At 40.6% G+C, this 27922-nt stretch overlaps 1 protein-coding gene across 1 annotated transcript in view; it reads left to right on the top strand.

Annotated features, from left to right (window-relative positions):
• Positions 1 to 27922, top strand: part of LOC140188037 (A disintegrin and metalloproteinase with thrombospondin motifs 6-like) — a 214837-nt gene that overhangs the window by 133346 nt on the left and 53569 nt on the right. Inside the window, exons 10-13 of the mRNA XM_072243939.1 lie at positions 11308 to 11454; positions 12945 to 13086; positions 14691 to 14798; positions 17881 to 18026. Of these exons, the coding sequence (XP_072100040.1) occupies positions 11308 to 11454; positions 12945 to 13086; positions 14691 to 14798; positions 17881 to 18026 (543 nt within the window). The remainder of the gene's footprint in view (positions 1 to 11307; positions 11455 to 12944; positions 13087 to 14690; positions 14799 to 17880; positions 18027 to 27922) is intronic.

Below are 27922 nucleotides of genomic sequence, written 5' to 3'. Positions count from 1 at the left end.
ACTCTCCTAACAGCATTCTGCGGCATCTTCCCTTGTGTCCCACTCTGCAGCTCCTACCAAAGGACCCCAATCCAGACACCCATCCATCACAAATCTCTCCCACAGCTCTTCAGAACCTTCTCTTGCATCCCACAATCCTGACTGGCTGACTCACATTCCTAAGCTTGGACAACATGGGTCCTTATCTTAGCCTAAGCCAAAACACACCCTCCAGCATGGCACACTACTTTTACAGAAAACTGCCAATATAATGCCTCACATCATGGCAGTAGAAATCATAACCAGGGCATTATATTTGTAAACCATTTTCTTCAGTGGCCCCTAATCATGTTAATGGGCTGCAATTTCCTTTCATGATTAAGAAATATTGTACCACATTTTGTGTTAACGAGTATTTGATCATTGATGCTGTTTCTATATTATATGACTCTATCACTCTATCTCTATCTGTCTGTCTGCTCTATAAGTCTCTCTGGTCTATAAAGTCTACCTATCTAATCTAGTCTATTTGTCGTGGAATAGGCCCTTCTGGAATCTCTTTGAGCCAAACTGTCCAGCAACCTTCAAAAACCCCAATTTAACTGTGGCCTAACCATGGGACAATTTACAATGATAAGTTTACCTATCCAGTATGTCTTTGGCAAAAAAAAACAATAATCCATGGGGAGGATGTACAGACTCCCTACAGAAGACACCGGGATGAAGTCCAATGAGCTGTAATTATGTTGCAATAACCGCTACACTCCCGTGGTACCCAAGTGCTAGTGTATTTGAAAGAATAGTCAGTTTCAGTAATTAGTGGCTTGTGATCATTAAACAGGCTGCTTTATTCTGGATGATACTGAGTTTTTGAGAATTGATGGAGATGCAATCATCCAGTCAAGAGGAGACTGTTGAATCACACTCGTGACTCATTCCTTATAGATGGTGGAAAGATTCTGAGATGTCATTCATTGCAAGGTGACTCCACCCTCCCTTTGCTCTTGTATTGAATTGTGACTTAACATGCAATTCCCCTCAGCTTTGCATCATAGCGCCATAAGACAGTGGTCCCCAACCACCGGGCTGCAAGCATGTGCGAGGAAACAATATGATTTGGCAATCTGAACTGATATGAGTCAGCTGCACCTTTCCTCATTCCCTGTCACGCCCACTGTTGAACTTGAACGCATGCGAGATCCGCAAAAATATTGTCAATATTAAACCGGTCTGTAGGGCACGAAACGTTGGGGACCCCTGCCATAAGACATAGGAGCAGAATTAGCCCATTGGACCCATCAAGTTGCTTCTCTATTCCATCATGGCTGATTTATTATCCCTCTCAACCCTATTCTCTTGCCTTCTCTCTCTAACCTTTGATGCCCTGATTAATCAAGAATCTATCACGCTCCACTTCAAGTATACTCAATGACTTGCAGAAACACACACAAAATGCTGGAGGGACTCAGCAGCTCAAGCAGCATCTATAGAAATAAATAAACACCTGATGCTTCCAGCCGAGATTCTTCCTTCAGGAGTGGGAAGGAAGGGGGAAGACACTAGAATGGAAGAATGGGGGGGAGGGGAAGAAGAACTAGCTAGAAGGTGATTGGTAAAGCCAGGTGAATGGAAAAAATAAAGGGCTGGTGTAGAATAATCTGATAGGAGAGGAGAGTGGATGAAGAGAGAAAGGCAAGAAGGAAAGGTGCGAAGGGGAGGTGATAGGCAGGTGAAGAGAAGAGGTAGGAGGCCAGAGTGGGGAATAGAAGATGAGGGAGGAGGGAAAAAATTACCAGAAGGAAAAATCAATATGTTTATGCCATCAGGTTGGAGGCTTACCTAGATGGAATATGAGGTGTTGCTACTCCACCTTGAGAGTGGCCTGATCGTGACAAAAAGGAAGTCATGGACCGACTTGTTGGAACAGGAATGGGAATTGGAATTAAAATGTTTGGCCGTCGGAAAATTCCACTTTTGTCTCAGTAAAGCAGTCCCCCAATTTACATCGGGTCTTACCAATGTAGAGGAGATCACATCAGGAGCACCAGATACAATAGATGACCCCAGCAAGTTCACAAGTGAGGCGTTGCTTTACCTAGAAGGACAATATGGGCTCTGGATGGAGGTAATGGAGGTGGTGATTGAGCAGGTATAGCGTTTTTGTCGCTTGCAGGGATAGATTAGTTGGGAGGGAAGAATAGGCAATGGAATCATGGAGAGAGCAGTCCCTGCAGTTAGCAGAGAGTAGAGGGGGGTAGAATGTGTTTGGTGGTAGGATCCCATGGCAGACGTTGTGAAGAATGATGTCTTGGATGTGGAGGCTTGTGTGATGGTAGGTGAGGACAGGAGGAACCCTATCCCTGTTAAAATGGTGGCAAGATGTGGTGAGCATGGATGTCCGGAAAATGAAGGAGATATGGATGAAGGCAGCATCAATGGTGGAGGAAAGGAAACCCCATTCTTTGAAGAAGGAGGACATCTCTGATGTCCTGGAAAGGAAAGCCTCACCCTGGGAACTGATGCAGTGGAAACAAAGGAACTGAGAAAAGGGAATAGCATTTTTGTAAGAAACAATGGGAAGAGGACTCGGTGACTTTGCCTCCACAGCCACCTGTAATAATCAGTTCCACAGATTTGCTACCCTCTGGCTAAAGAAATTCCTCCTCATCATTGTCCAAAGTGGGTTTCCCTCTATTCTGAGGCTGTAACCATTGGTCCTAGACTCCCCCACTTTAGGAAACATTCTCTCCACATGTACTCTATCTAGGCCTTTCAATATTTGATATGTTTCAATGAAATTCCTCCTCAATCTTCTAAACCCCAGTGAGTACAGTCCCCGAGCTATCAAACGTTCCTCATATGTTAACCTTTCATTTTCAGAGTCATTCTCATGAACCTCCTCTGGACTCACCCCAATCCCAACACATTGTTTCTTACATAAGGGACCCAAAGCTGCTCACAATATTCCAAGTGTGGTCTGACCAATGTCCTATAAATCCTCAGCATTATGTCCTTGCTCTTATATTCTAGTCCTCTCGAAATGAATGAACATTGCATTTGCCTTCCTTAGCGGCAACTCAACCTGCAAGCTGCACAGCACTGATAATTGTGGTTGTGTGGTAGCTGGGCAAATGTTAGCTGGATTGGGTGTTAATCCCAAAATGCAATCCTTGTATTTCCAGTTCAGCTAGAAAACTACAATCAAATCTGTTCCTCATCCAAGTGTGTCTGCATTATGAAAAGCAGTTCATAAAAAAATCACCACTGTTAACAAAAAATGTAATTAAAAAGTTTAATCACTCACCTGTTATAAATTTAGAGAATTTATTGAATTATTGAAAAGAATTTTAAATACTGGTGCAGTTTAAGCAGGTTTATTCTGATTCCCAGACTTTCTAGGGAGAGCTTTCTAAACTTCATGTGCTTATGAAGATGTGCTTTAAACACCAACAATGAAGTTTAAAAACTCTCTGTTCAAAGTTCAGCTCTGTGTTCTCATAGCAAAGACTTGGCTAATTCCTGTATAGTTATCCAGTTGGGGTAATTAAATAACTATTTAAAATATTGGCCACCACAATCATTCTCTTCAGTTGTTCTGGTGCCATTTCAGCTGTCTACATGAGTGCATTTAATTGTTTTATGTAGATTTGTGCAGCCTACAAGACAACAGTGCCAATTTTAGTCTCCTTGTGTAAACATAAATTGGATAAATTGAACCAGAATATAAATCTTCATTCAATCTCATTAGTATACTGCAAAGAGCATGTAGGCATAAACTGTTGTCTTAGTATCTCGTGTTAGTTAGCAAAATATGATGCACTTTTGCAAGTCATTAAAGGATTAGAGTTTTAAAAGGACAGACCTTATATTAATCATATGGCAGACAAAAAAATCTGTACCAACCTGATCCCACTGTTCAACATTGGTAATCAAGGAAATGACAGGACCCTAGAAACAAAATAGATGCGAGGTATCGGCAAGTGAAAGCAAAATGTACCCACTTCCAGTTAGCCAGCAGAAATTCTGGATGGCTGAAAAGAAACGTGTTCAAAGACTAAGAATTCAAAAACCTGGCTCCAAGCATGGTACACTGAGCAACAATGATTACTGGCCTCTATGTTTCAGAGACCTGGTTGACTTGTGGCAAGTATCTCAGAGCATGAGCGGGATACTGTAACATCTAACCTATCTCTGCAAAGTCTTTCAAAGTGAAATGTTATCAGTATCCACTCCCAGTCAATGCCCCCAACGTTAAGGCTCTGATGACACTCAGACACTTCAAGTGGACAGATGCCATTGTCCAGATGCCTGAAATTATTAAATACAGGAGATTCTACAGATCCTGGAAATCCACACCAAGACACACAGAAATGTTGGAGGAACTCAGCAAGTCTGGCAGTATCTATGGAAATTTGACTGTGTATTCATTTCCATAGATGCTGCTTCACCTGCTGAGTTCCTCTAGCATTTTGTGTGTCTTACTCGTGAAATTATTGTAGCACTTTCCATCTTTTCATTGCAAAATACTTCCAGGAAGACAGAGAAAGCATTTCATGAACATTCAGAAAAGTCTTCTTAAGAGTCTCAATCCTGAGGTACTCCTAAGAGGAGGAAGAATGGAGAACAGTAAATTGGCAGTACTGTGACAATAGGAAAAAGTAGTAGCTAATTAAATTAGCTATCATAATAGCATATCACTCTTCTGATCAGTTATTTAAATCATATGGATTATTTACAACAGGCAATGTTAGAAAGTGTCTTTGGATCTTATAAATGGGCACTTCAGTAGGAGGAAGAAAACTGGTAAGTTTGACATACTGAAATTATGATGATTATTGACTGATGATTATTTGGTGTGCATATAACAGACCCACAACACCTCCTCACTAGTGAAGAAGGCACAGCAACATCTACACTTTCAGAGGAGATTGCGACATGCCCCCATTCTAACAACTTTCTACAGCAGCACAATCGAGAGTGTCCTATCAGGCTGCATCATTGTGTGGTACGGAAATTACAAGGCATCAGACCGCAAGACCTTACAGATGGTACTGAAATCTGCTGAGAGGATCACCTGGGTCTCCCTCCCCCCTTTCTGTGACATTTATGGGGAGAGTTGTAGACAAAGTACCTGAAGCATTGTTGAGGATCCCTACCAACCATCCCACAATTTCTGACACAATTACCATCTGGAACGAGGTACAGGAGCATCAAGACTAGGCTACCAGACTGGGAGCCAGCTATTTCCTTCAGGCTATCAGACTAATGAATACCCTGTCACCACCAAGGTTTCGTCACTGGGACCACAAGCTGTTTATTGTACTGTTTACTGTTTACCTGTGCTGCGCACTACATGCATTTTGAATGATATTTTATACATGGTAATATTTTGGTTTATGTGCTGTATGTGATATATGTTTTTTAAATGCACTGTGGTCCAGAGGAACATTGTTTCGTCTGGTTGTATTTAACAAGTTTCATGACCTGTGCTAGTGATATTAAACCTTAATTCTGACTATATATACAGTTAGATGACAATAAACTTGAACTTGAAGGGAGGAAAATGATGAGTATCTCTTCACAGTGACAGTTAAACAGGCAGATTGATATTTGCTTTGATTTTATTACGGTTCAAAAGGTTTTCCTGATGCTAGAAAACAAATTATGTAATATTTAATGTAGAAAGGACCGCAGATGCTGAAATCTGGAACAACACACATATGAACTGGAGGGACTCGGCAACTCAGACAGCACTATGGAGGGAAGTCTTTGATTTGATATTGCCTCTTCTAACAAGTCTCCAAATCCATCCTGCTGTATAATACTGTGTAGTTGCTCTAGTATTGTGACTGTGACCACTAATGAATTTGCATTTGTGCAACAGATCCACAATGCATCACCAAGATAGGACTGTTGAGTCTTTCAAAGCCAAGTGTGGTGGAGTATGCTTCAACATCAATTCCTTTCGGTGTACAAATGTAGTCGTGTTGTCCCAGTCCTGCTCACCAGACTGGAACACCTCGCGATCAGCTGCTGTCCATTTTACTTCCGCAGGAGATTTCAGCAACCTTTTTGGTAGTAGGCGCAGGAGCGCTTGAAGGACTGCTTTGAAACCGTGGACTGGACTGTATTCAGGGATTCATCTTCAAGTCTCAATGAGTAAACCACAGCTGTCACTGACTTTATTAAAACCTGTGTGGATGAGTGTGTGCCTCCAAGAACTTGCAGTACATACCCAAATCAAAAGCCATGAATGAACCAGGAGGTTCGTTATCTTGTGAGAGCTAGATCTGTGGCATTAAAGTCTGGCGATCCAGGTTTATACCAGGAAACCAGGTATGAAATCTGTAGGGCTGCTTCAAGGGCGAAGAAACAATTCTGAGCGAGGTGACATTGGATGCACGTCAACTCTGGCAGGGTTTGCGAGACATTGCTCCCTACAAAACAAAACCCAACATGAATGGCAGTGATGCTTCATTTCCAGATGAGCTCAACGGCTTATATGCTCACTTTGAATGGGAGAATAAAACTACAGGTCTGAAGATCCCTGCAGCACCCGGTGACCCTGTGATCTCTGTCTTGGAGGCTGATATCAGGCTGACTTTCAGGAGGGTGAACCCTTGCAAGACAGTAGGCCCCGATGAAATACCTGGTTAGGCTCTGAAAACTTGTGCTAACCAACTAGTGGGGGTGTTCAAAGATATTTCCAATCTCTCATTGTTACAGTTGGAAATTCTCACCTACTTCAAAAGGACAACAATTATACCAGTCCCCAAGAAGAGCAGGGTGAACTGCCTTAACAACTAACATCTCGTAGCACTGACACCTACAGTGGTGCACTGCTTTGAGAGGTTGATCATGGCTAGAGTCAACTCCAGCTTCACCAAGGACCTGGACCCACTGCAATTTGCCTATCACCACAATAGGTATACAGCAGATGCGATCTCATTGGCTGTCCATGTGGTCTTGGATTACCTGGACAATACAAATACCTATGTCGGGTTACTGTTTATTGACTACAGCTCAGCAGTTAACACCTTCGTTCCTACAGTCCTAATCAAAAAACTACAGAACCTGGGCCAACCATTGTTGGCAGAATCTCAGACAGTGACATGAGGGTGTACAGGATAAAGATATACCAGCTAATTGAGTGGTGTCGCAGCAACAACCTTGCACCAACGTCAGTAAGACCAAAGAGCTGATTGTGGACTTCAGAAAGGGGAAGACGAAGGAACACATACCAGTCCTTATAGAGGGCTCAGAAGCATAGAGAGTGAGAAGTTTCAAGTTCCTTGATGTTAAAACCTCTGAGGACCTAGCCTGGTCCCAATAAGTCAATGTAACGATAAAGAAGGCAAGACTGCGGCTATATTTCATTTGGAGTTTGAGAAGATTTGGTATGTCACCTAAAACACTAGCAAATTTCTACAAATATAACATGGAGAGCATTCTGACTGGCTGCATCACTGCCTGGTATGGGGTGGGGGGCTACTGCACAGGATCAAAGTAAGCTGCAGGGAGACAGCTCCATCATGGGCACTACCTTGCATAGTATCCAAGACATCTTCAAAGAGCAGTGCCTCAAAAAGGCAGCATCCATCGTTCAGGAATCCCACCACCCAGGATATGTCCTCTTCCCATTGTTACTATTAGGAAGAAGGTCATCATCATTATCAGGTGCCATGCCCAGTTTGAGCTTTGACTGCCATGGCCACACACTCCTGTTTCAGGTCAAGTGGATCAATTCATTGATACTCATTTCCAGTTCTCTGGCTGCTGTCTCCATCATCATTTGTCTTTGTCTTCCTCTTGCTTTCTTGACTTCAATCTTTCCCATAATTACCATGCATTCTAACTCCTCTTTCCTAATTACATGTTCAATGAAGTTACGTTGCCTTTTCATGATCTCATACATTATTTCTCTTTTCATGTTTGCTCTGTTCATGACATCCTCGTTAGATATTTGTTTCGTCCATGATATTCTTTGCATCCTCCTCAAAAACCACATCTCTGCTCCTTCAATCTGTTTCCTCATGTTACTAGACATTCAACATTCTGAGCCATATAACATAACTGGATAAACATAACATTTCAGTACTCTGAGGCGGGTTGTCATGCCTAGTTTAGTATTGGTCAGTATACTCTTCATTCTCATAAGGTGTCTTTTGCCATCCCTATTCTTCTTTTAACGTCCATATCACACCTGCCATCTGATGTCACCCAGCTTCCTAAGTAGCAAAAGTTCTGTACCCTCAAATGTCAATGGCAGATGAACATTTGGGAAGAGAAACGGCGATTTCTTTAGTTCGCCCAACGGTAGGCAATAGCAAACCACCGTTGCTAGATACTAGGTGTCCTAGAATCTGTTTGCTAAGAAAACCATGGTCAAACTAAGAACTACAAAACTTAATTGATATAGTTGTTGAAGAAAGTGCAAAAATGGGTCTATCTATCAATTACAAAAAGACAATGTATGGTGATATCCAAAAAGAAGGAGAATCCTATATGCAGGCTGAGAATAAACGGGAAAGATATAAAACAAGTACAGAACTTTTGCTACTTAGGAAGGAGGTACAGAAGCCTGAAAGCACACATTGAACGATTCAAGAACAGCTTCTCCTCTGCCATCTGATTTCTGAATAGACATTGAACCCATGAACGCTACATCACTACTTTTTTATTTCTGTTTTTGCACTACTTGGTTGATTTAACTATTTTATATACATACTTTAATTCACAGTTTTTTCTATATCATTGTGTATTGCATTGTACTGCTGCAACAAAGTTAACAAATTTCACAACAGACAGTATGCCAGTGATATTAAACCTGATTCCGGTTCTGCTGTACATTTGGACTCTGATCTCTTAGATATTGAATGCTATAGACATTTTGAATGGCTAATGAAAGTTCAGAAGCACACTGGTCTCCATGACTCATTTCTCATTTAACATAGATGAAATTAATATTATACTTGAATGTAGAAAACTTGTATTTTTGTGGAAATCCAGACCTCTTTTCTACTGTTGGATCCTGGAAAACAATGAAATTGTTTCCTTTGGCAAACAATGTCCCAATCTTGTGTTTTGTACTTTTGGGATACTTATGTCTTCTTGGCAATTTGAATTGAGCCGGAAGTTAAACAAAATTGGCTTAAGTCTGCAGTGATCTATGCAGAAACTGGTAGTTTCAGCTCAGGAGTTTGGCTGCTGCCCAGGTTGTACTCATTCCACAAATAACAAGGTATCAATTCTGCAATAGTGGGGAAAGTAACTATTTCATTTGTCCCCACAATACTTTAAGTCAAAGCAGCAGCGGCCAGAACTTGTACCATAAATGGTATGACATTAATGAGTATAAAGGAACAGGAGTACAAGTGCATATTTGATTGAAAGCAATGTCACAGGTAGACAAGTTGATGAAGACGGTATTTAACATTCAGGCCATTGTTCAGGGCTTTGAGCATAGAAGTTGGGACATGATATTACAGTTGTAGATGTCCCCACAATACTCTACGTCAAAGGCTATAATGAAAATTTCTATGGGATTGACATTTATACAGCAAAGCAAATAGGTGCTTTGTGACATCAATACATTCTGAATTCTCTTTCAAAAAGCTGTACATCAAAGACAGTGTGCTGAAATTCCTTCCAGTTTTCCAAAAAAGTTTAGGTAGATTGAATTCCCAGTAATCTTCACTAACTTCGACATGGGTGCTCCTTGCAACACACCATTTCAGTATGAATCAGTAATTTAAACTTATTGCTTGATTCAGAAAGAAAATTTGGCAAATTTTTAAATGCAGTATGTTAAAACTCACCAGTAATTCAAATTTGGGCAATATACATTTAACCTTTAAAAAAATGAAAGAAACCTGTTTACATTTAGTTCTAAATATTTTGTCCTTCAGAATACCTTTTTGTGTTTGATGTCCGGTGTATTAAGTCAAGTCAAGTCACTTTTTATTGTCATTTCGACCATAATTGCTGGTACAGTACACAATAAAAACGAGACAACATTTTTCAGGACCATGGTGCTACATGAAACAATACAAAAACTACACTGAACTACTTAAAACAACACAAAAACTACACTGGACTACAGACCTACCCAGTACTGCATAAAGTGCACAAGACAGTGCAAGCATTACAATAAGTAATAAACAAGACAATAGGCACAGTAGAGGGCAGTAGGTTGGTGTCAGTCCAGGCTCTGGGTATTGAGGAGTCTGATGGCTTGGGGGAAGAAACTATTACATAGTCTGGTAGTGAGAGCCTGAATGCTTCGGTGTCTTTTGCCAGATGGCAGGAGGGAGAAGAGTTTGTATGAGGGGTGCATGGAATCCTTCATAATACTGTTTGCTTTACGGATGCAGCATGTGGTGTAAATGTCTGTAATGGCGGGAAGTGAGAAGCCGATGATTTTCTCAGCTTACCTCACTATCCGCTGCAGGGTCTTGCGATCTGAGATGGTGCAATTTCCAAACCAGGCAGCGATGCAGCTGTTCAGGATGCTCTCAATACAACCTCTGTAGAATGTGGTGAGGATGGGGGGGGGTGGGAGATGGACTTTTCTCAGCCTTCATAGAAAGTAAAGATGCTGCTGGGCTTTCTTTGCTATGGAGTTGGTGTTGAGGGACCAGGTGGGATTCTACGCCAGGTGAACACCAAGAAATTTGGTGCTCTTCATGATCTGTACGGACATTCAAAAACAGGTTGTTGGCTCTGCACCAGTCCGTTGGATATCAAATATCCATCCATTTTCCCTCTATTGTTTTGCTGAGAAATAACTATATGTCATGAATAAAAAACTTGGAGATGGAAGTAATTCCTGCATATCTAGAAATAGAACTTAGAACCATACAACACAGGAACAGACCCTTTGGCCCACTATGTTGTACCAAACCAAATTGGTAATCAAATGGCCAACTAAACTAATCACTAATGCCGACACAATATCCATATCCATCTATTGTCCTCACATTCATGTGTCTTAAAGGCCCCAACACTGTTCCCGCTAAACGGTGCGGGTGCACAGCCACACAGTAACTGAAATGTGTGCACATAGCCTTTGATGCTGTGCAGCTGGAATTTCCATTTATATCTTGTTAAAGTGCTGCACAGTTTTCAGACCACGTAAAAATTCTTGCTCAGAGCAATGGTTGGTCCATGCAGCTGTAAAAAAAATTAGAGGGAACATTGGCCCCTTATATATTTGCCTCCAGCGCCACCCCAGGCACCCACCACTCTCTATATGGGAAAAAAAAACTTGCCTCTCACATCTCCCTTGAGTAGATTGTCTGATTTGACTGGTCCTTTTTTCATTTTCAGTTTTGGCATGAATCACGATGGAGTTGGAAATTCATGTGGTCCAAGAGGTCAAGAAGCAGCAAAGTTGATGGCGGCTCATATCACCGTGAAAACTAATCCTTTCATTTGGTCAACATGCAGCAGGGATTACATCACCAGTTTCTTAGAGTAAGAAGTCAGAAAATAGGATAAAATATAAAAACAAAAATTAAACGGATGTCTATCAGGGTCCATGCAGTGTGAACATGTTAAATGGATCTGTTAATGCAATTATTTTTGTCTTGTATATAGAGTAACATTTTGAATTAATTCTACAGTTTTTCAAACTCTTAAAATGCTTTGAGTTGTATACTGTGCCCAAGATAATATTAAGTTTATACTTAACAAGCATAGAGGCCAAGTGTGTAAAATTTGAAAATACTATGAAGGTCATTGATCTAAAGCATAGTTAATTTCTCTCCATAGATGCTACCTGACCTGTTGTGCATTTACCACATTCTTTAATATTTCACATTTTGGCAACTGCAGCTTTTTTTGTTTGTTTTCCAGCACATACCTGTTTAAAGGAAGCTGTGGTCCGTAACCAGATTGACAGGATTGAAAGACATTCAGTAGTGATTTTGTCTTCCAGAATCAGAATTTGTGTAGTTAATAATGATTTGCAAGGACATAAGTTCAGATATGAATAGGCAGACAGGAGGGCACTACAACAGGTAGTCAAAATTGCCCAACTCATCACCACCATCAGCTTACATGCCATCAAGGACATATATACAGAAAGGTGCTGATAAAGGGCCAGTAAAATCATGAAGGATTCCACCCACCTTGCTCATAGACTGTTCGTCCCACTCCCATCAGGGAGGAGGCTACATAGCATCCAGGCTAGGACCACCACATTCAAAAACAGTTATTTTTCCCAAGTAGTAAGGCTGACCAAAACCTCCAACCACTAACCCACCCCACCACACCCCCAACCACCAATACTTTATCATTTCCTGTCAGAGTCACCTTATGTACAGGCACTCCTGTGCCCAGCATGTATTTATATTTATTGTGTTCTTTATCTTAGTGTGTTTTTGTGCTGCATCGAATCCGAAGTAACAATTATTTTGTTCTCCTTTTACACTTGTGTACAGGAAATTATATTAAACAATCTTAATCTTGAAAAATTTCCAGCAGCTTCAAAGTGAAAACAAGAAAACCCACATTGACTAACATATAAAAAATTAGGCATACATTTTCATAAATGGCAAGCTGCCTGCAAAGCAACATAACTTCTTAAAAAAAAGTCAGATTTGACTGACTCTCCCAAGCAGTTTCAACTGAATGAAATTTTTATATATAGGTCATTCCAATTTTGGTTGACAATTCACAATACTATTGAAAAATCTATTTCAATAGAGAGATATAATTTAAGCCTCAGCTATAAATATAATTCATAACAAAAAAATTTGCAATTCACCGTACAAACCCACATAATAAAACATTATGCATTTATTATTGTTCGTTTACAATGAACAAGTAATGGAGACTTTATTTTCTCAAATAGTTTTATTTTTATCAATCATTTATTTAATTTTCTTTGACTACTACATTTCATTTTGAAAGTTAATGCATCTATTTCTGTGTTATAATAAAATATTCTTGTTTTTGGTCAGTTCAGGACATGGTCGGTGTCTCAACAATGCACCCCCAAAACAGGAGTTCTTCTACCCTACTTTGGCCCCAGGACAAGTATATGATGCTGATGAGCAGTGCCGTTTCCAATATGGAGTCAAATCACGCCAGTGTAAATATGGGGTAGAGAGTCTTGCTCCTTCTTTGAGAATAGAAAACTGTTCTGATCTTTTATGGCAGACAAAGCTGCAGAAAGGAATTCCTGCTTTACTCTGTCTTCAGACTTTCATATATTCAGTCTTATGGTCGTGTAATTACTGTCCGCTATAATCTGTTCATTTTCTTTTGTGTTTGCAAGTGTGTAATATCTTTATAATTTAAATTCAATGAGAATGGCACTGCCTAAACTAATTAGTTACTTAGTATTAACTAATATTTAAAAACTTACTTTTTTTTTAAAAGAGTCAGTTTCATGAGGAAGAGGATGGTATCTTTAAAGTGGATGTGAGGAGGAAGTTTTTTTTACACAGACAGTTGTTGGTGCCTGGAATGCGCTGTCTGGTGTGTTGGTAGAGGCAGATACATTAGGGACTTTTAAGAGACATTTAGATAGGCACAAGAAAATGGAGGAATATCGACATTGTGTAGGCAGAAGAGAATATTTAGCCATCTGATTACTAATGTAATTCATTCAGCACAGCATTATGAGCTGAAAGTCCTGTTCCTGTGCTGTATAGTGTTCTATGTTCTAATCTATCCCCAGTCAATAAAATATAAAATATTATTATCTGTTATACACCAGTAGCTGCAAGTAAATGAAATTTTAATTATTGCAAGCTTACTGGGTAAAGAAAGATCCCTGTGTGAAATGGGAGGTGTAGGAAGGGTGCATTTGCAGTTCGGTGGAAGCTAATAGTGCTAAAGCACAGTAGGCACCCCACTAGAATCTTCTACTTTCTAATGTATACAGTTTAAGGATTGACTTTAAAATATCAACAAGAATCATGAATGATTAATAGGCTATTAAACAGGAACAGTATGTTAGAGATTACTTCTCAGAGGATAGTATAAAAGTGAAACAAGCTGCCTGTGGAAGTGGTAGATGTGGATTAGATAAGTTTGGACAAGTACATGGATGACTAAGGTCTGTGTACAGAACGATGGGACAAGGTAGCAACCAGGTTGGCACAGATTTGATGGGCCAAAGGACCTGTTTCTATGTGGTAGCGTTCTATGGCTCTATGCCTGAATTGCCAATCCATGAAAGATCTATCTGACTCGATTTTAAGAAGGATTCTGCACAAGGATTAACCAAAGATAAAAGAAGTTCTATTAAGAATAGGTATTCTATTTTTAAACTAAAGAAATCATATATTTTAAAAATAAAAAGCTTCAATTTGAAATTGCTTTAAAACCAGTGCATAACATTATGTTCATTTTACAGCCATAAGCATAGAGCCAGTTTAGTATTATCAGCAACCTGAAGGCAGAAGCCTCACTTAGCTGATTTATGTTAAACTCTGCCAATTAGAATACAATGCCAATCTTCCCTGTCTGTTTTTTTAACAATCCAAACTGTGAAATAAAATGTTTGCTCAGCAAGTACACATTCATGATTTTTTATCAAATATTCTTGCAATCTATTTGGGATTAATTTAGGAAAATAAAGTTTGCATGTCATAGGTACATAGGTATATTTAATATACACAGAACACACTAATACTTTTCCTTAGCTTAGAAAGGCATTTTTGGTTCTTGATACTTTCTTATTAATATTTTGTTTATAGGAGGTATGCAGTGAGTTGTGGTGTCTCAGTAAAAGCAATCGTTGTATTACAAACAGCATTCCTGCTGCTGAGGGAACAGTATGCCAATCCAATACAATTGAAAAAGGGGTAAGTACTACTGCTATTATTTTTTATTTATTTGGAACTAATTTGACACTTTAGAATCTAATCAAAATAGTGACCTAGAAATTACAGTACATTGGGACTACCCTTGGATAGGGTGCCAACAGTCATCACTTTTCCTCCCACTGCCACCCCCGCCATCAACTGATTAGACATTCTATGTTTTCTTAAACATTTGCCAACTGCTAGTAAGTTCCAAGCAACACACACAAAATGTTGGAGGAACTCAGCAGGCCAGGCAGCATCTATGGAAAAGAGCAAACAGTTGACGTTTTGAGCCAAGATCCTTCATCCAAGTGTGTGTCGCTTGGAATTCCAACATCTGCATATTTTCTCTTGTTTGTGAATAGATTCCAAGGCTTAGTTTGAGAAACTAGAATACTCAGTAACAAGATCAGGCCGTTGTAATGTGATGGGTGGTGTGGTGGGTTCTGAGATAGGAAGGGTTAAAGACTGATGTCAGTTTGATGGAGAGGGGTGGATATGCAAATATAAAAGCAAGGATATTATGCTGAGGCTTTATAAGGCATTGATCAGATCACACTTGGAGAATTGTGAGCAGTTTTGGGCTCTTTATCTAAGAAAGAGCATGCTGGCATTGGAGAGTGTCCAGAGGAAGTTCATGAGAATGATTCCACGAATGAAAAGGTTAACATATGAGAACCATTTGATGGCTCTGTGCCTGTACTCGCTAGAGTTTAGAAGGATGAAGGGGGATCTCAGTGAAACCTTTTGAATATTGAAATCCCTAGATAGGGTGGATGTGGAGAGAATGTTTCCTATAGTGGGGGAGCCTACGATCAGAGGGCACAGCCTCAGCATAGAAGGACATCCCTTTAGAACAGAGATAAGGAGGAATTTCTTTGGCCAGAGGGTGGTGAATCTATGGAATTCATTGCCATAGATGATTGTGATGGTTAAGTCATTGAGTATATTAAAAGAAGAGATTGATAGGTTCTTGATTAGTCAGGGTGTCAAAGGTTGCAAGGAGAATGCAAGAAAATAAGGTTGAGAGGGATAATATATCAGCCGTGATAGATAATTTTGCTCCTATGTCTTATGGTGTTGGTGGACAACACTGAAGCTATGTGCTTCATTATAATGGGGATAAGAGGCAGAAAGGTACACTGTTTTAAGCTGATTGGCAAGTAGAGAGTGATTCCAGCCAAGAATATCAAGGAACTTTTCATTCATTCAATTAAATAAGCTAGCATTTAATTGCCCATTCATAATTGCCCTTGAGAAGTTGGCAGTGAATTCATTTGAACCACTGAGTCTTTGTGATGTGGGTGTATCCACATGCTAAGAGGTAAATGAAGAAGGGCATGGAGGGTGAGGCCTCTTTTGTGGATTTTATAGCAGGTCTGGGAGAAGGGTGAATGGGTGGGGGATGAGAGAGAGGGAATGATAGAGATTTAGATGGTGAAGTGGTGTGAGTTGAGGTTTAATACCTAGGTCCTGGAGAAAAATACTGTATGGGATATGACATCAAGTCATAGGCAGGAGGATCCTTTCGAGCTCGCACAAGAAATCTGAGGTTGATCCAGGAGTGCCCATTGATAATTGCTCTAGGCATTGTGGTCTCTGTTCGCCTCACAATGCTGCAGAAGGAAATGGGTTATAGTCATGATCTGTTCTGAGGAGAATATGGCATGTAGCTGGATGAAGCAAAATATGCTGCGGTTTTAAGTTCACATTTTTAATTTATTTTATTTACATACATATACCATATCATTAATTGCTTCAACACAGCTCAGACTTTCAATAAGATGCTCAAAGGGATTTTTTTTAATTAATATATGAGATGGAAATATCTTAAAGGAGTATAGGAGAGATTGAAAGTAGTCATTGTAATTATATTAAAACATTATAAAAACGTGCAGAGTTAAGTTTTTTTCTGCCACACCTCTCACACCTGCTCTTATAGCTGTAGTCCCCATCATTTTTACATGTATCCTAAATATCTTGCACAAGTTTATCATTTCAGTCTCTTACTCTGTGAGTGATATTTTTAAAGCCAAATTGCTGATGCCTTTTTTAATGATTTTATCTGTCTTTACTGGGGAATTAGTTACTTGAACTATAAGCTGCCTTCATTAATTCATGTTCTTCAGGGCTTATTATTTATTTTTATTTAGAGCTACAGTGTGGAACAGACCCTTCCAGCCCCATGAGCTCCGTTGCCCAGCAACCCATCTATTTAACTCTAGCCTAATTACAGGACAATTTACAATGACTGATTAACCTACTAACCAATACATCTTTGGATTGTGGGAGGAAACTAGAGCACCTGGAGGAAACTCGCGAAGTCATGGGGAGGACGTACAAACTCCTTACAAAGTACACCAGAATTGAACTCCAAAGTCCAACACCCAAAGCTATAATAGCATCATGCTACCATGGAGTCCGTGGCTTTCCACATTCCCAGTCCTTGTATAAGCCTGCAGTCTTTTCTTTTACCTCAGCACTTCGCATCGTGAGCAGTTTTAGGCTCCATATCCAGGGAAGTATGTGCTGACACTGGAGAGAAACCAGAGGTTTACAAGAATGATCATGGTCATGAACGGGTTAAAATATAAGTAGTGTTTGATGATTCTGGGCCTACATTTACTGCTGTTTACAGGAATGAAGGGGGACGTCATTAACCGAAGCAGGAGCATACCTAAAAGATAGCAACTTGGCATGGAAAGTGTAATATGTCAAGATACATTACCGTAGTTTCTGTCCTTCAGATTTATGTAATTAGCTGTGAGCTAATGTAGGATTTCAAAGCCAATGAGAAGGATTATGTTTATACAAAATACATTATCACATAACCATGCAGTGCTGTTTTAAGTAAGACACACAAAAATGCTCCTCCAGCATTTTGTCTGTGTTGCTTGGATTCCACCTTGGTTTCCACCTTCTACGTATTTTCTCTTGTCAGTGCTGTTTTAATATATTTTCTGCTGTGTGGGCTCATTTTTAGACTGTCAGCTATCTGTTACAACAGTAATTCAGTTGGATTAATAAAATTGCAAAAAGCCGATTTTTATATCTAAAGTTTAAATACAAGTTTTTATTGTAGTGGTGCTATAAACGAGACTGTGTCCCATTTGGAACTCGACCAGAGGGAGTGGATGGAGCCTGGGGACCTTGGTCAGCATGGGGAGAATGCAGCAGGACCTGTGGAGGTGGAGTTTCATATTCCAGCAGGCAATGTGACAGTCCAAGGTAGGTTAACAACAAAACCTTGATTATACTCTTCTCCAGTCCTTTGCCTTTTCTAATTATCACCTTCCAGCTTCTTACTTCAACCCCTCTCTCCCACCCACCTGGTTTCACCTATCACCTTTTAGCTTGTCCTTCTTCCCCTCCCCCAACTTTTTTAATCTGGCATCTTCCCCCTTCCTTACCATGAAGGGTCACAGCCCAAAGCATCAACTGTTTACTTATTTCCATAGATACAGCCTGGCCTGGTGAGTTCTTCCAGCATTTTGTGTATGTTGATCTGGATTTCCAGCATCTGCAGAATATCTTGTGTTTATAACAAGTGCCTGAGATGAGTGGCAATGTTGAATTTGTCAATTTAATTATTTTACAAGTGTGCTTTATATTCCACAATATTCCCATCAACTATCCTGATGTATTTGTGCATATTTATATTTTCGTTAAGTTGTAAACGCATCCCATAAGTACCTGTAAATAGTGGTCTTCATTTAAAATGGTTATTCCTCTTACGTTCCAAAATATGATTAGTGAACACCAAGGCACATTTACAAAATGTGTAACAAGTTCAATGACTGAATAGATTAAAGCAGAGAAGGTTGTTTAATTGATCTGTCTTGATATTTCCTAAGTACCAACCTAGCCTCTTTTCCATCCAGATTTTATTTGCATGCCATCCAGACAGACCATTATATATACAAGTACATCAAGGTAGTAACAATAAAAACTTACAAATGGAAACTTTAGCCAGAGAGTGGTGAATCTTAGAATTTGTTGCCACGGGCAGCTGTGAAGACCAAGTCATTTGGTATATTTAAGGTAGAAGTTGATAGATTCTTGATTACTCAGAACGTAAAGGGATACAGAGAGAAGGCAAGAGATTGGGGCTGAGATGGAAATGGATCAGCCAGGACAAAATAGCAGAGCAGACCCAATGGGCCAAATGGCTTAATTCTGCTTCTATATCTTATGGTCTTATGGATACTTGCTGGTCAACATGGACACGATGGGCGAGTATTCTTGTATGGATCTGTAACTCTATGATTAACTAGTTTATTTGTTGACCTAAAAAGTTCTTAATTTGCTGGCGTTAGCTTCTCCATTGAAATATTCGTATTATTAATTAACCGAGGCACCATTCACTATGAATTATTTACTCAGTGATGCCCCTTGCTCTTTTTGGTTGCTGCATTTATTTTGTCAGAGTTTATACTTAACTGTATCTTTTTATATTATTTACCCATCAGTGATCAGTAATATATCTGATTTAATTTGATGTCAAAAGTTCTTTTAAAAATGCAGTACTACAGACATGCTATGAGAATGATCCTGGAATGAAAGAGTAAACATATGAGGAGTGTTTGATGGCTCTAGGCCTGTACTTGCTGGAGATTAGAAGAATGAGGGTGAATCTCATTGAAACTGATCGAATGTTGAAAGGCCGAGGTAGAATGTATGTGGAGATGATATTTCCAATAGTAGGGAAGTCAAGGACCAAAGGCAGAGCCTCAGAATAGAAGAACCTTCTTTTAGAACAAAGATGAGGTGGAATTTCTTTAGCCATAGGGTGGTGAATCTGTGGAATTCGTTGCCACAGACAGCTGTGTAGGCCATGTTATTGGGTGTATTTACAGCAAAGGTTCATAGGTTCTTGATTAGTCAGAGCGTCAAAGGTTATGGAGAGAAGACAGGAGAATGAGGTTGAGAGGGCTAATAAATCAGCCATGGTGGAACGGTGGAGCAGACTCAATGGACCAAATGGCCTAATTCTGCTCCTATGTTTTATGCTCTACTGGTCTCATTGAAGACATACTCACGATCATTTTACCTACAGAATCAGTATTACAAAGTTTAATAATAGGCAGAATCTTTGGCAAGAGAAACATGACTGTGGGTCTCAGACCTGAAACATTAATATTTTTTATTCTTCCCACAAATACTGTGTGATCTGCTGAACATTTCTAGCATTTTCAAGTTTTAACTCTATCATCTGCATCAATGACCTGCCCGACAATGACCCATAGTTAGTGCATGTAGCCTGATTTCCATGGAAACACTCCAGAATTTGTGTAGGACAGGGAATATTGTCACTGCACAACCTATCACTAAGAGCTGGACTATACATATCTGTTCTCACATCATTCTACATATCCTAACATTCTACATCACTGTATGGTACAGAAACTGCACTGCAGTGGACAGGAAGGCTCTACAACGGATAGTCAAAGCTGTCTGATGCTTCACCACAACCAGCCTACGTGCCACCAAGGATAAATATACAGAAAGGTACCAGAAAAGGGCCAGTAACAGCATGAAGGATCCCACTAAACTTGTTCATGGACTGTTTGTCCCACTCCCATCAGGCAGGAGTATATGTGGCATCCACACCAAGACCACCAAGCCCAAAAACAGCTACTTTCCCCAAGCAGTAAGGCAGATCAACACCTTCACCCACTAACCCATCCCTCCACAACCCCAATCACCACTAATTTAACACTTTCTGTCGGTCAACTTATGTAGAGACATTCATGTGCCTAGCGACACTTTATGAACATACAATCAATTTTTGTATATAAACTATCTTATGTATTTATTTATTGTGTTTTTATTGCTATTGTGCTCTTTATCTTCTTGTTTTTTTGCACTAATCGGAACTGGAGTAGCAATTATTTTGTTCTCATTCACACTTGTGTACTGGAAATTACAATAAATAATCTTGAATCTTGATGCCAGTTTAGCACTGAAATTGTATCAGATGTGCCAGTGCGACATATACAGGGGGCGGGTACCCAGTTGAATTTAAGGAGTAATACAGAATAAATGGAAATTCTGTTATTGCAATTAATTTCAACCATAGCGAAATCTAAGTGGTCACATTTCCAAGGCAGCTCAAAGCTAAATTAAAAGTTTATTTGATACAATAATCTGTCGGAGGGACTCACCAGGTTGAACAGCATCTGGGGAGGAAAAGAATGGTTGGTATTAAGACCATAAGATAAAGAGCAGAATTAGGCCATTTGGTCCATTGAGTCTGCTCCACCATTTCATCATGGCTGGTCCATTTTTCCTCTCAACTTAAATCTCCTGCCTTCCCCCTCCCCCCCACAAGACTTGGCATCCACAGCTGCCTGTGCCAGCAAATTCCACAGATTGACCACCCTCTGGCTAAAGAAATTCCTCATCTCTATTCGAAAAGAATGCCCCTCTATTCCAAGGCTGCGTCCTCTGGTCTTAGACTCTCCCACATTTCTTAGGTAAGGGGCCCAACAGCTCACCATACTTTACAAAGTCCCAACGTAACATCCTTGCTTTTATAATCTAGCCCTCTTGAAATGAATGTTAACCTCACATTTGCCTTCCTCACCACAGACTCAAACTACAAATTAAACCTCAGGGAATCTTGCACAAGGACTCACAAGTCCCTTTGAACCTCAGTTTTTTTGGATTTTCTCTCCGTTTAGAAAATAGTCAACCCTTTTATTTCCATAAGATCTTCAGACATTGGAGCAGAATTAGGTCATCTGGCCCATTGGGTCTGCTCCGCCATTCAATCATGACTGATTTTTTTTTATCTCCTCAACCCCAGTTCCCGGATTTGTCCTCATAACCTTTGATGCTATGTCCAATCAAGAACCTATCAATCTCTGCCTTAAATACACGCAACAACAGCTGCATGTGGCAATAAATTTCACAAATTCACCACCCTTTGGCTAAAAAAATTTCTCCGCATCTCTATTTTGAAAGGGTGCCCCTCTATCGTGAGGCTGTGCCCTCTTGTCCTACACTCTCCCACCATGGGAAACATCCTTTCCACATTTACTCTGTCTAGGCCTTTCAACATTCGAAAGGTTTCAATGAGTTCCCCCCTCATCCCCCTGAATTCCAGCAAGTACAGACTCAGAGCCATCAAACATTCCTCGTATGATAACCCTTTCATTCCTGGAATCATCCTTGTGAACCTCCTTTGTACCCTGTCCAATGCCAGCACATCTTTTCTGAAATGAGGGGCCCAAAACTGTTCACAGTACTCAAGGTGAGGCCTCACTAATGCCTTATAAAGCCTCAGCATCACATCCTTGCTCTTGTATTCTAGACCTCTTGAAATGAATGCTAACATGGCATTTGCCTTCCTCACCTCCAACTCAACCTGCAAGTTAACCTTTAGGGTGTTCTGCATAAGGACTCCCAAGTCCCTCTGCATCTCAGATTCCTGGAGTTTCTCCCCGTTTAGAAAATAGTCCGCACATCTATTTCTACTACCAAAGTGCATGACCATGCATTTTCCAACGTTGTATTATCATTTGCCACTTTCTTGCCCATTCTCCTAATCTGTCTAAGTCAGGAGTGTCAAACTACCAGCCTGCGAAGGGGTCCAAGTCGGCCCGCGGGATGATTTGGGGGGAAAAAAAAATATTTTCACAACCGTTTATTATGTATCTGTATGGCAGCCGCTCTCTCTCTCTCCACCACTGTCTGTGCCGCCTGCTGCGCCGACAGCTTGTTGTGTGTACTTAGAAAACAGTAGGTGGCAGTTAACCACCCGCTGTGCATAAGCATCTACCACCCTGTACTGAAAACCACTAGGGTCCCACTTACGTCGTCAAACACAGTATAAACACACAGAGTACTCAGATAAGTAACACATGTAGCAAGACTGAGACTGTTTGCTGCTGTGGTTCAAAATGCTTTCCAAGAAAAGGGAAGTTGACATCGAAGGTCGGATATTCAACAATAATTGGAAAGATTGTTTTTCCTTCTGTGAGGTCAACGGCAAACCTGTGTGTCTGATATGCTCACAACAAGTGGCTGTGGCAAAAGAGTACAATATCAAACGACACTATGAGACGTCACATGGAGAAAACTATGACAAGTACGTAGGATGACTCAGAACGCAAAAGGTAAACGAGCTTGAAGCAGCTCTGCAAAAACAGCAATCAGTGTTCACCAAAAGTCGAGAGACTTATGATGGAGCTGTCAAGGCCCAGCTATATTATTGCCAACAAAATAGCTGCTGCATTGAAGCCATACTCATAGGGGGAATTCATCAAAGCATACATGCTGACGCTGGTGTGCCCTGAGAAGAGACAGGCTTTTGGTAATATCAGCTTGTCAAGAAATACTGTGGACCTTGCAGGAGATTTGAACAGTCAACTAAAAGATAATGTGAAGTCACTTATTGCCTTCTCTATTGCAATTGATGAGAGCACCGACGTGACTGATCTAGCTCAATTGGGAATATTTATTCGTGGTGTTGATGCATCTTTGACCGTCACCGAGGAGTTTGTGGTGATGGTGCCCTTGACAAACACCACAATGGCGAACGATGTTATCTCCATCCTCGTCAAGGCCTTGGACAGACTGGGGGTTGACTGGAGTCACGCTGTCAGCGTGGCAACAGATGGTGCACCATCCATGGTTGGCAAAAAGGCAGGTGTTGTTGCAAAACTCAGAGAGAAAGTTCAGACATGGAATCCAGAGCAGGAATTCTGGAATTTTCATTGTATTATACACCAAGAGGCGTTATGTCGCAGGAGCCTGAAAATAGACAATGTCATGGATGTAGTAATCAAAACAGTTAATTTTATTAGAGCCAAGGGACTCAATGTGCTTAATGTTAATATGCAAGGCCGCAACAAACTTGTTACAGAATACTACGACAACATTCGTGCCTTTCAAATTAAATTAGGCCTGTGGGAGATGCAACTATTTCAGAGCAACCCAGCTCATTTCCCCTCTTTGCAGTCTGTGCGTGTCGCTCATGGGAATAATGACAACATGGACAGGTACAAGGACAAAATATCATGGCTGAAAAGTGAGTTTCAGAATCGTTTTCAAGTCTTCACTCAGCTCGAAAAGTAATTTCACTATTTTGCTCGCTGTTTACCATCAACGCAGCATCAGATGTGCCGGAGGAACTCCAAATGGAACTAATTGAAATTCAGTGTAAATCGGCTTTGAAATATAAATTTGAGACCCTGGGTCTGGACTCATTCTATCAATACCTGGGACCGATGTACCCCAAAATGACAGACTTTGCTTCAAAGATCCTTTGCATGTTCGGGACAACACATCTCTGTGAGCAGGTGTTCTCCATAATGAACATTAACAAATCCAAACTGCACTCACAGCTGACACACAGACATCTAATTGACATTATGAAAATCACAACTGCCCAGAAACTGGTCCCTGATGTTGACAGGCTGGTTAAAGCCAAGAGATGTCAGGTGTCTGGAAGCAGAAAGTGAAAAATGAATGACACTGTTCGATGCACTGTGTCATGTAAGCAAAATGCATTATGAAATATTGAGTGTCATAATATTGTGATTCATTCATTTTCTGACTATTATTGTAAAAGTGATCACTTAAATAAAAATTAGAGGCTAACTGTGTTCATTGTCTGAGTTTGATTACTGGAAGCAGGCTAATAAAAATTAGGTACAGTTGTGTAGCCTACATTTACAATTTGTTTCATTAGGTCTACATTTGTGTCTGCTAATGTTCGATTTCAAATGGTTTATTAATGGAAAGGGTGTGGCTCCCAAAACAATCTTAGCCAAAATAGCATCGTTTTTTTCTCTCTTTCATCATAACTTTCTTGTAGCCTACGACTGTAAGTTAATACCAATCATAAAAATAATGCTTGCTAGACAATCTCCTTCATAAGAAACAAAATTCATAAAGTGAAGCACTTTGTAGTTATAGCAGAGACTGAGACACATGACAGCAGGTTGAAAAAACGAAGGCAACAAAAGCTGTGGGAGCACACGTGCGTGCACAACTGATCTGGCTCACATGAAGTCGCATTTTGCCCAATCTGACCATGACCTAAAATGAGTTTGACGCCCCTGGTCTAAGTCCTTCTGCATTCTACTCGTTTCCTCAACGCTACCTGCCCCTCCACCAATCTTCGTATCATCTGAAAACTGGCAACAAAGCCATCTATTCCATCATCTGGATCACTTATATACAGCATAAAAAGAAGTGGTCCCAACACCAACCCCTGCGGAACACCACGAGTCACTGGCAGACAACCAGAAAAGGATCCTTTTATTTCCAGTCGCTGCCTCCTACCAATCAACCAATGCTCTAACCATATTAGTAACTTTGCTGTAATACCATGGGCTCTTAACCTGGTAAGCAACCTCATATGTGGCACCTTGTCAAAGGCCTTCTGAAAGTCCAAATAAACAACATCCACTGCATCCCCTTTAACTACCCTACTTGTAACCTCCTCAAAGAATTCCAGCATGTTCGTCAGGCAGGATTTTCCCTGAAGGAAACAATGCTGACTTTGTACTATCTCATCCTGTGTCACCAAGTACTCCATCAGCTCATCCTTAACAACTGACGTCTTTAAGGATCTGTCTATCCTTCTGTAGCCTACCTATTTCCTCAAAACTACCTGCCCCTCCAACTATTTTCATATCTTCTGCACATTTGGCCACAAATCCAAATCATTGACATATAACGCAAAAAAGTATCGGTCCCAACACAGACCCTTGTGGAACATCACTAGTCATTGGCAGCAACCAGAAAAGGCTTTGTTTATTCCAACTCTTTGCCTCCAGCCAATGAGCCACTGCTTTATCCATGCTAGAATCTTTCTTGTAATACCATGGGATTGTAACTTGTTAAGCAGCCTCGTGTGGCACCTTGTCAAAGACATAGAAAGCCTATAGCATAATACAGGCCCTTCGGCCCACAAAGCTGTGCCAAACATGTCCTTACTTTAGAAATTATCTACAGTTACCCATAGCCCTCTGCTTTTCTAAGCTCCATGTACCCATCCAGGAGTCTCTTAAAAGACCCTATCATATCCGCCTCCACCACCCTCGCCGGCAGCCCATTCCACACACTCACCACTCTCTGTGTAAAAAAAAAAATTACCCCTGACATCTCCTCTGTATCTACTTCTGAGCACCTTAAAACTATCCCCTCTCATGTCAGCCATTTTAGCCCTGAGAAAAAGTCTCTGACTACCACACAAACAATGCCTCTATCAGGTCACCTCTCATCCTCTGTCACTCCAAGGAGAAAAGGCCAGTCAACCTATAGGTTAAGTTAAGTTCATAGGTTAAGTTCACTCAACCTATTCTCATAAGGCATGCTCCCCAATCCAGGCAACATCTTTGTAAATCTCCTCTGCACCCTTTCTATGGTTTCCACATCCTTCCTGTAGTGATGCAACCAGAACTGAATACAGTACTCCAAGTGGGGTCTGACCAGAATCCTGTATAGCTGCAATATTACCTCTCGGCTCTTAAACTCAAACCCACGACTGATGAAGGCCAATGCACCGTATGCTTTCTTAACCACAGAGTTATCCTGCGTAGCAGCTTTGAATGTCCTATGGACTCTGACCCCAAGATCCCTCTGATCCTCCACATTATCCAGAGTCTTACCATTAATACTATATTCTGCCATCATACTTGACCAACCAAAATGAACCACCTCACCCTTATCTGGGTTGAACTCCATCTGCCACTTCTCAGCCCAGTTTTGCATCCTATTGATGTCCTGCTATAACCTCTGACAGCCCTCCACACTATCAACAACAGCCCCAAACTTTGTATCATCAGCACATTTATTAACCCATCCTTCCACTTCCTCATCCAGATCATTTATAAAAATCACAAAGAGTAGGAGCCCAGAACAGATCCCTGAGGCTCACCACTGGTCACCGATCTCCATGCAGAATATAACCCTTTTATAACCACTCTTTTCCGTCTGTGGACAGGCCAATTCTGGATCCACAAGTCAATGTCCCCTTGGATCCCATGCCTCCTTACTTTCTCAATAAGCCCTGCATGGGGAACCTTATCAAATGCCTTGCTGAAATCCATATACACTACATCTACTGCACTACCTTCATCAATGTGTTTAGTCACATGCTCAAAAAATTCAATCAGGCTTGTAAGGCATGACCTGCCTTTGACGAAGCCATGCTGACTATTCCTAACCATATCATGCCTCTCCAAATGTTCATAAATCCTGCCTCTCAGGATCTTCTCCATCAACTTACCAACCACTGAAGTAAGACTCATTGGTCTATAATTACCAGGGCTATCTCTACTCCCCCTCCCATCTCCATTGATGATGTAAAGATCATCGCCAGAGGCTCAGCAATCTCCTCCCTCGCATCTCACAGTAGCCTGGTCACTTACCTCTGCTTCTGGTCACTTACCCAACTTGATGCTTTCCAAAGGCTTCAGCACATCCTCTTTCTTAATATCTATATGCTCAAGCTTTTCAGTCCGCTGAAAGTCATTCCTACAATTGCCAAAATCCTTTTCCGTAGTGAATACTGAAGCAAAGTATTCATTAAGTACCTCTGCTATCTCCTCCACTTCCATATACACTTTGCCACTGTCACACTTGATTGGACCTATCCTCTCACGTCTTATCCTCTTGCTCTTCACATATTTGTAGAATGCCTTGGGGTTTTCCTTAATGCTGTCTGCCAAGGCCTTCTCATGGCCTCTCCTGGCTCTCCTAATTTCATTCTTAAGCTCCTTCCTGCTAGCCTTATAATCTTCAAGATCTCTATCATTACCTAGTTTTTTTGAACCTTTAATACCACAGGCTCATAGCTTGTTAAACAGCCCCATGTGTGGCACCTTGTCAAAGATCTTCTGAAAATCCAAGTACACAACATCAACTGATCTATTTGTTATTTCTTCAAAGAATTCCAACAGATTTGTCTTGCAAGATTTTCCCTTAAGGAAACCATACTAACTACAGCCTATTGTATCATGTGCTTCCAAGTAACTCAAAACCATATCCTTAACAATCAACTCCAATGAGGTCACACTAACTGGCTTATAATTTTCTTTCTTCTACCTCTCTCCCTTCTTGAAAAGTGGAGTGAAATTTGCAAGTTTCCAGTCTTCTGAAATGGGTTT

This window comes from Mobula birostris, chromosome 26 (assembly GCF_030028105.1).
Source record: "Mobula birostris isolate sMobBir1 chromosome 26, sMobBir1.hap1, whole genome shotgun sequence".
NCBI lineage: Eukaryota > Metazoa > Chordata > Chondrichthyes > Myliobatiformes > Myliobatidae > Mobula > Mobula birostris.
The sequence above is the reverse complement of the archived record's forward strand: the minus strand, read 5'-3'. Positions and strand labels throughout refer to the sequence as shown.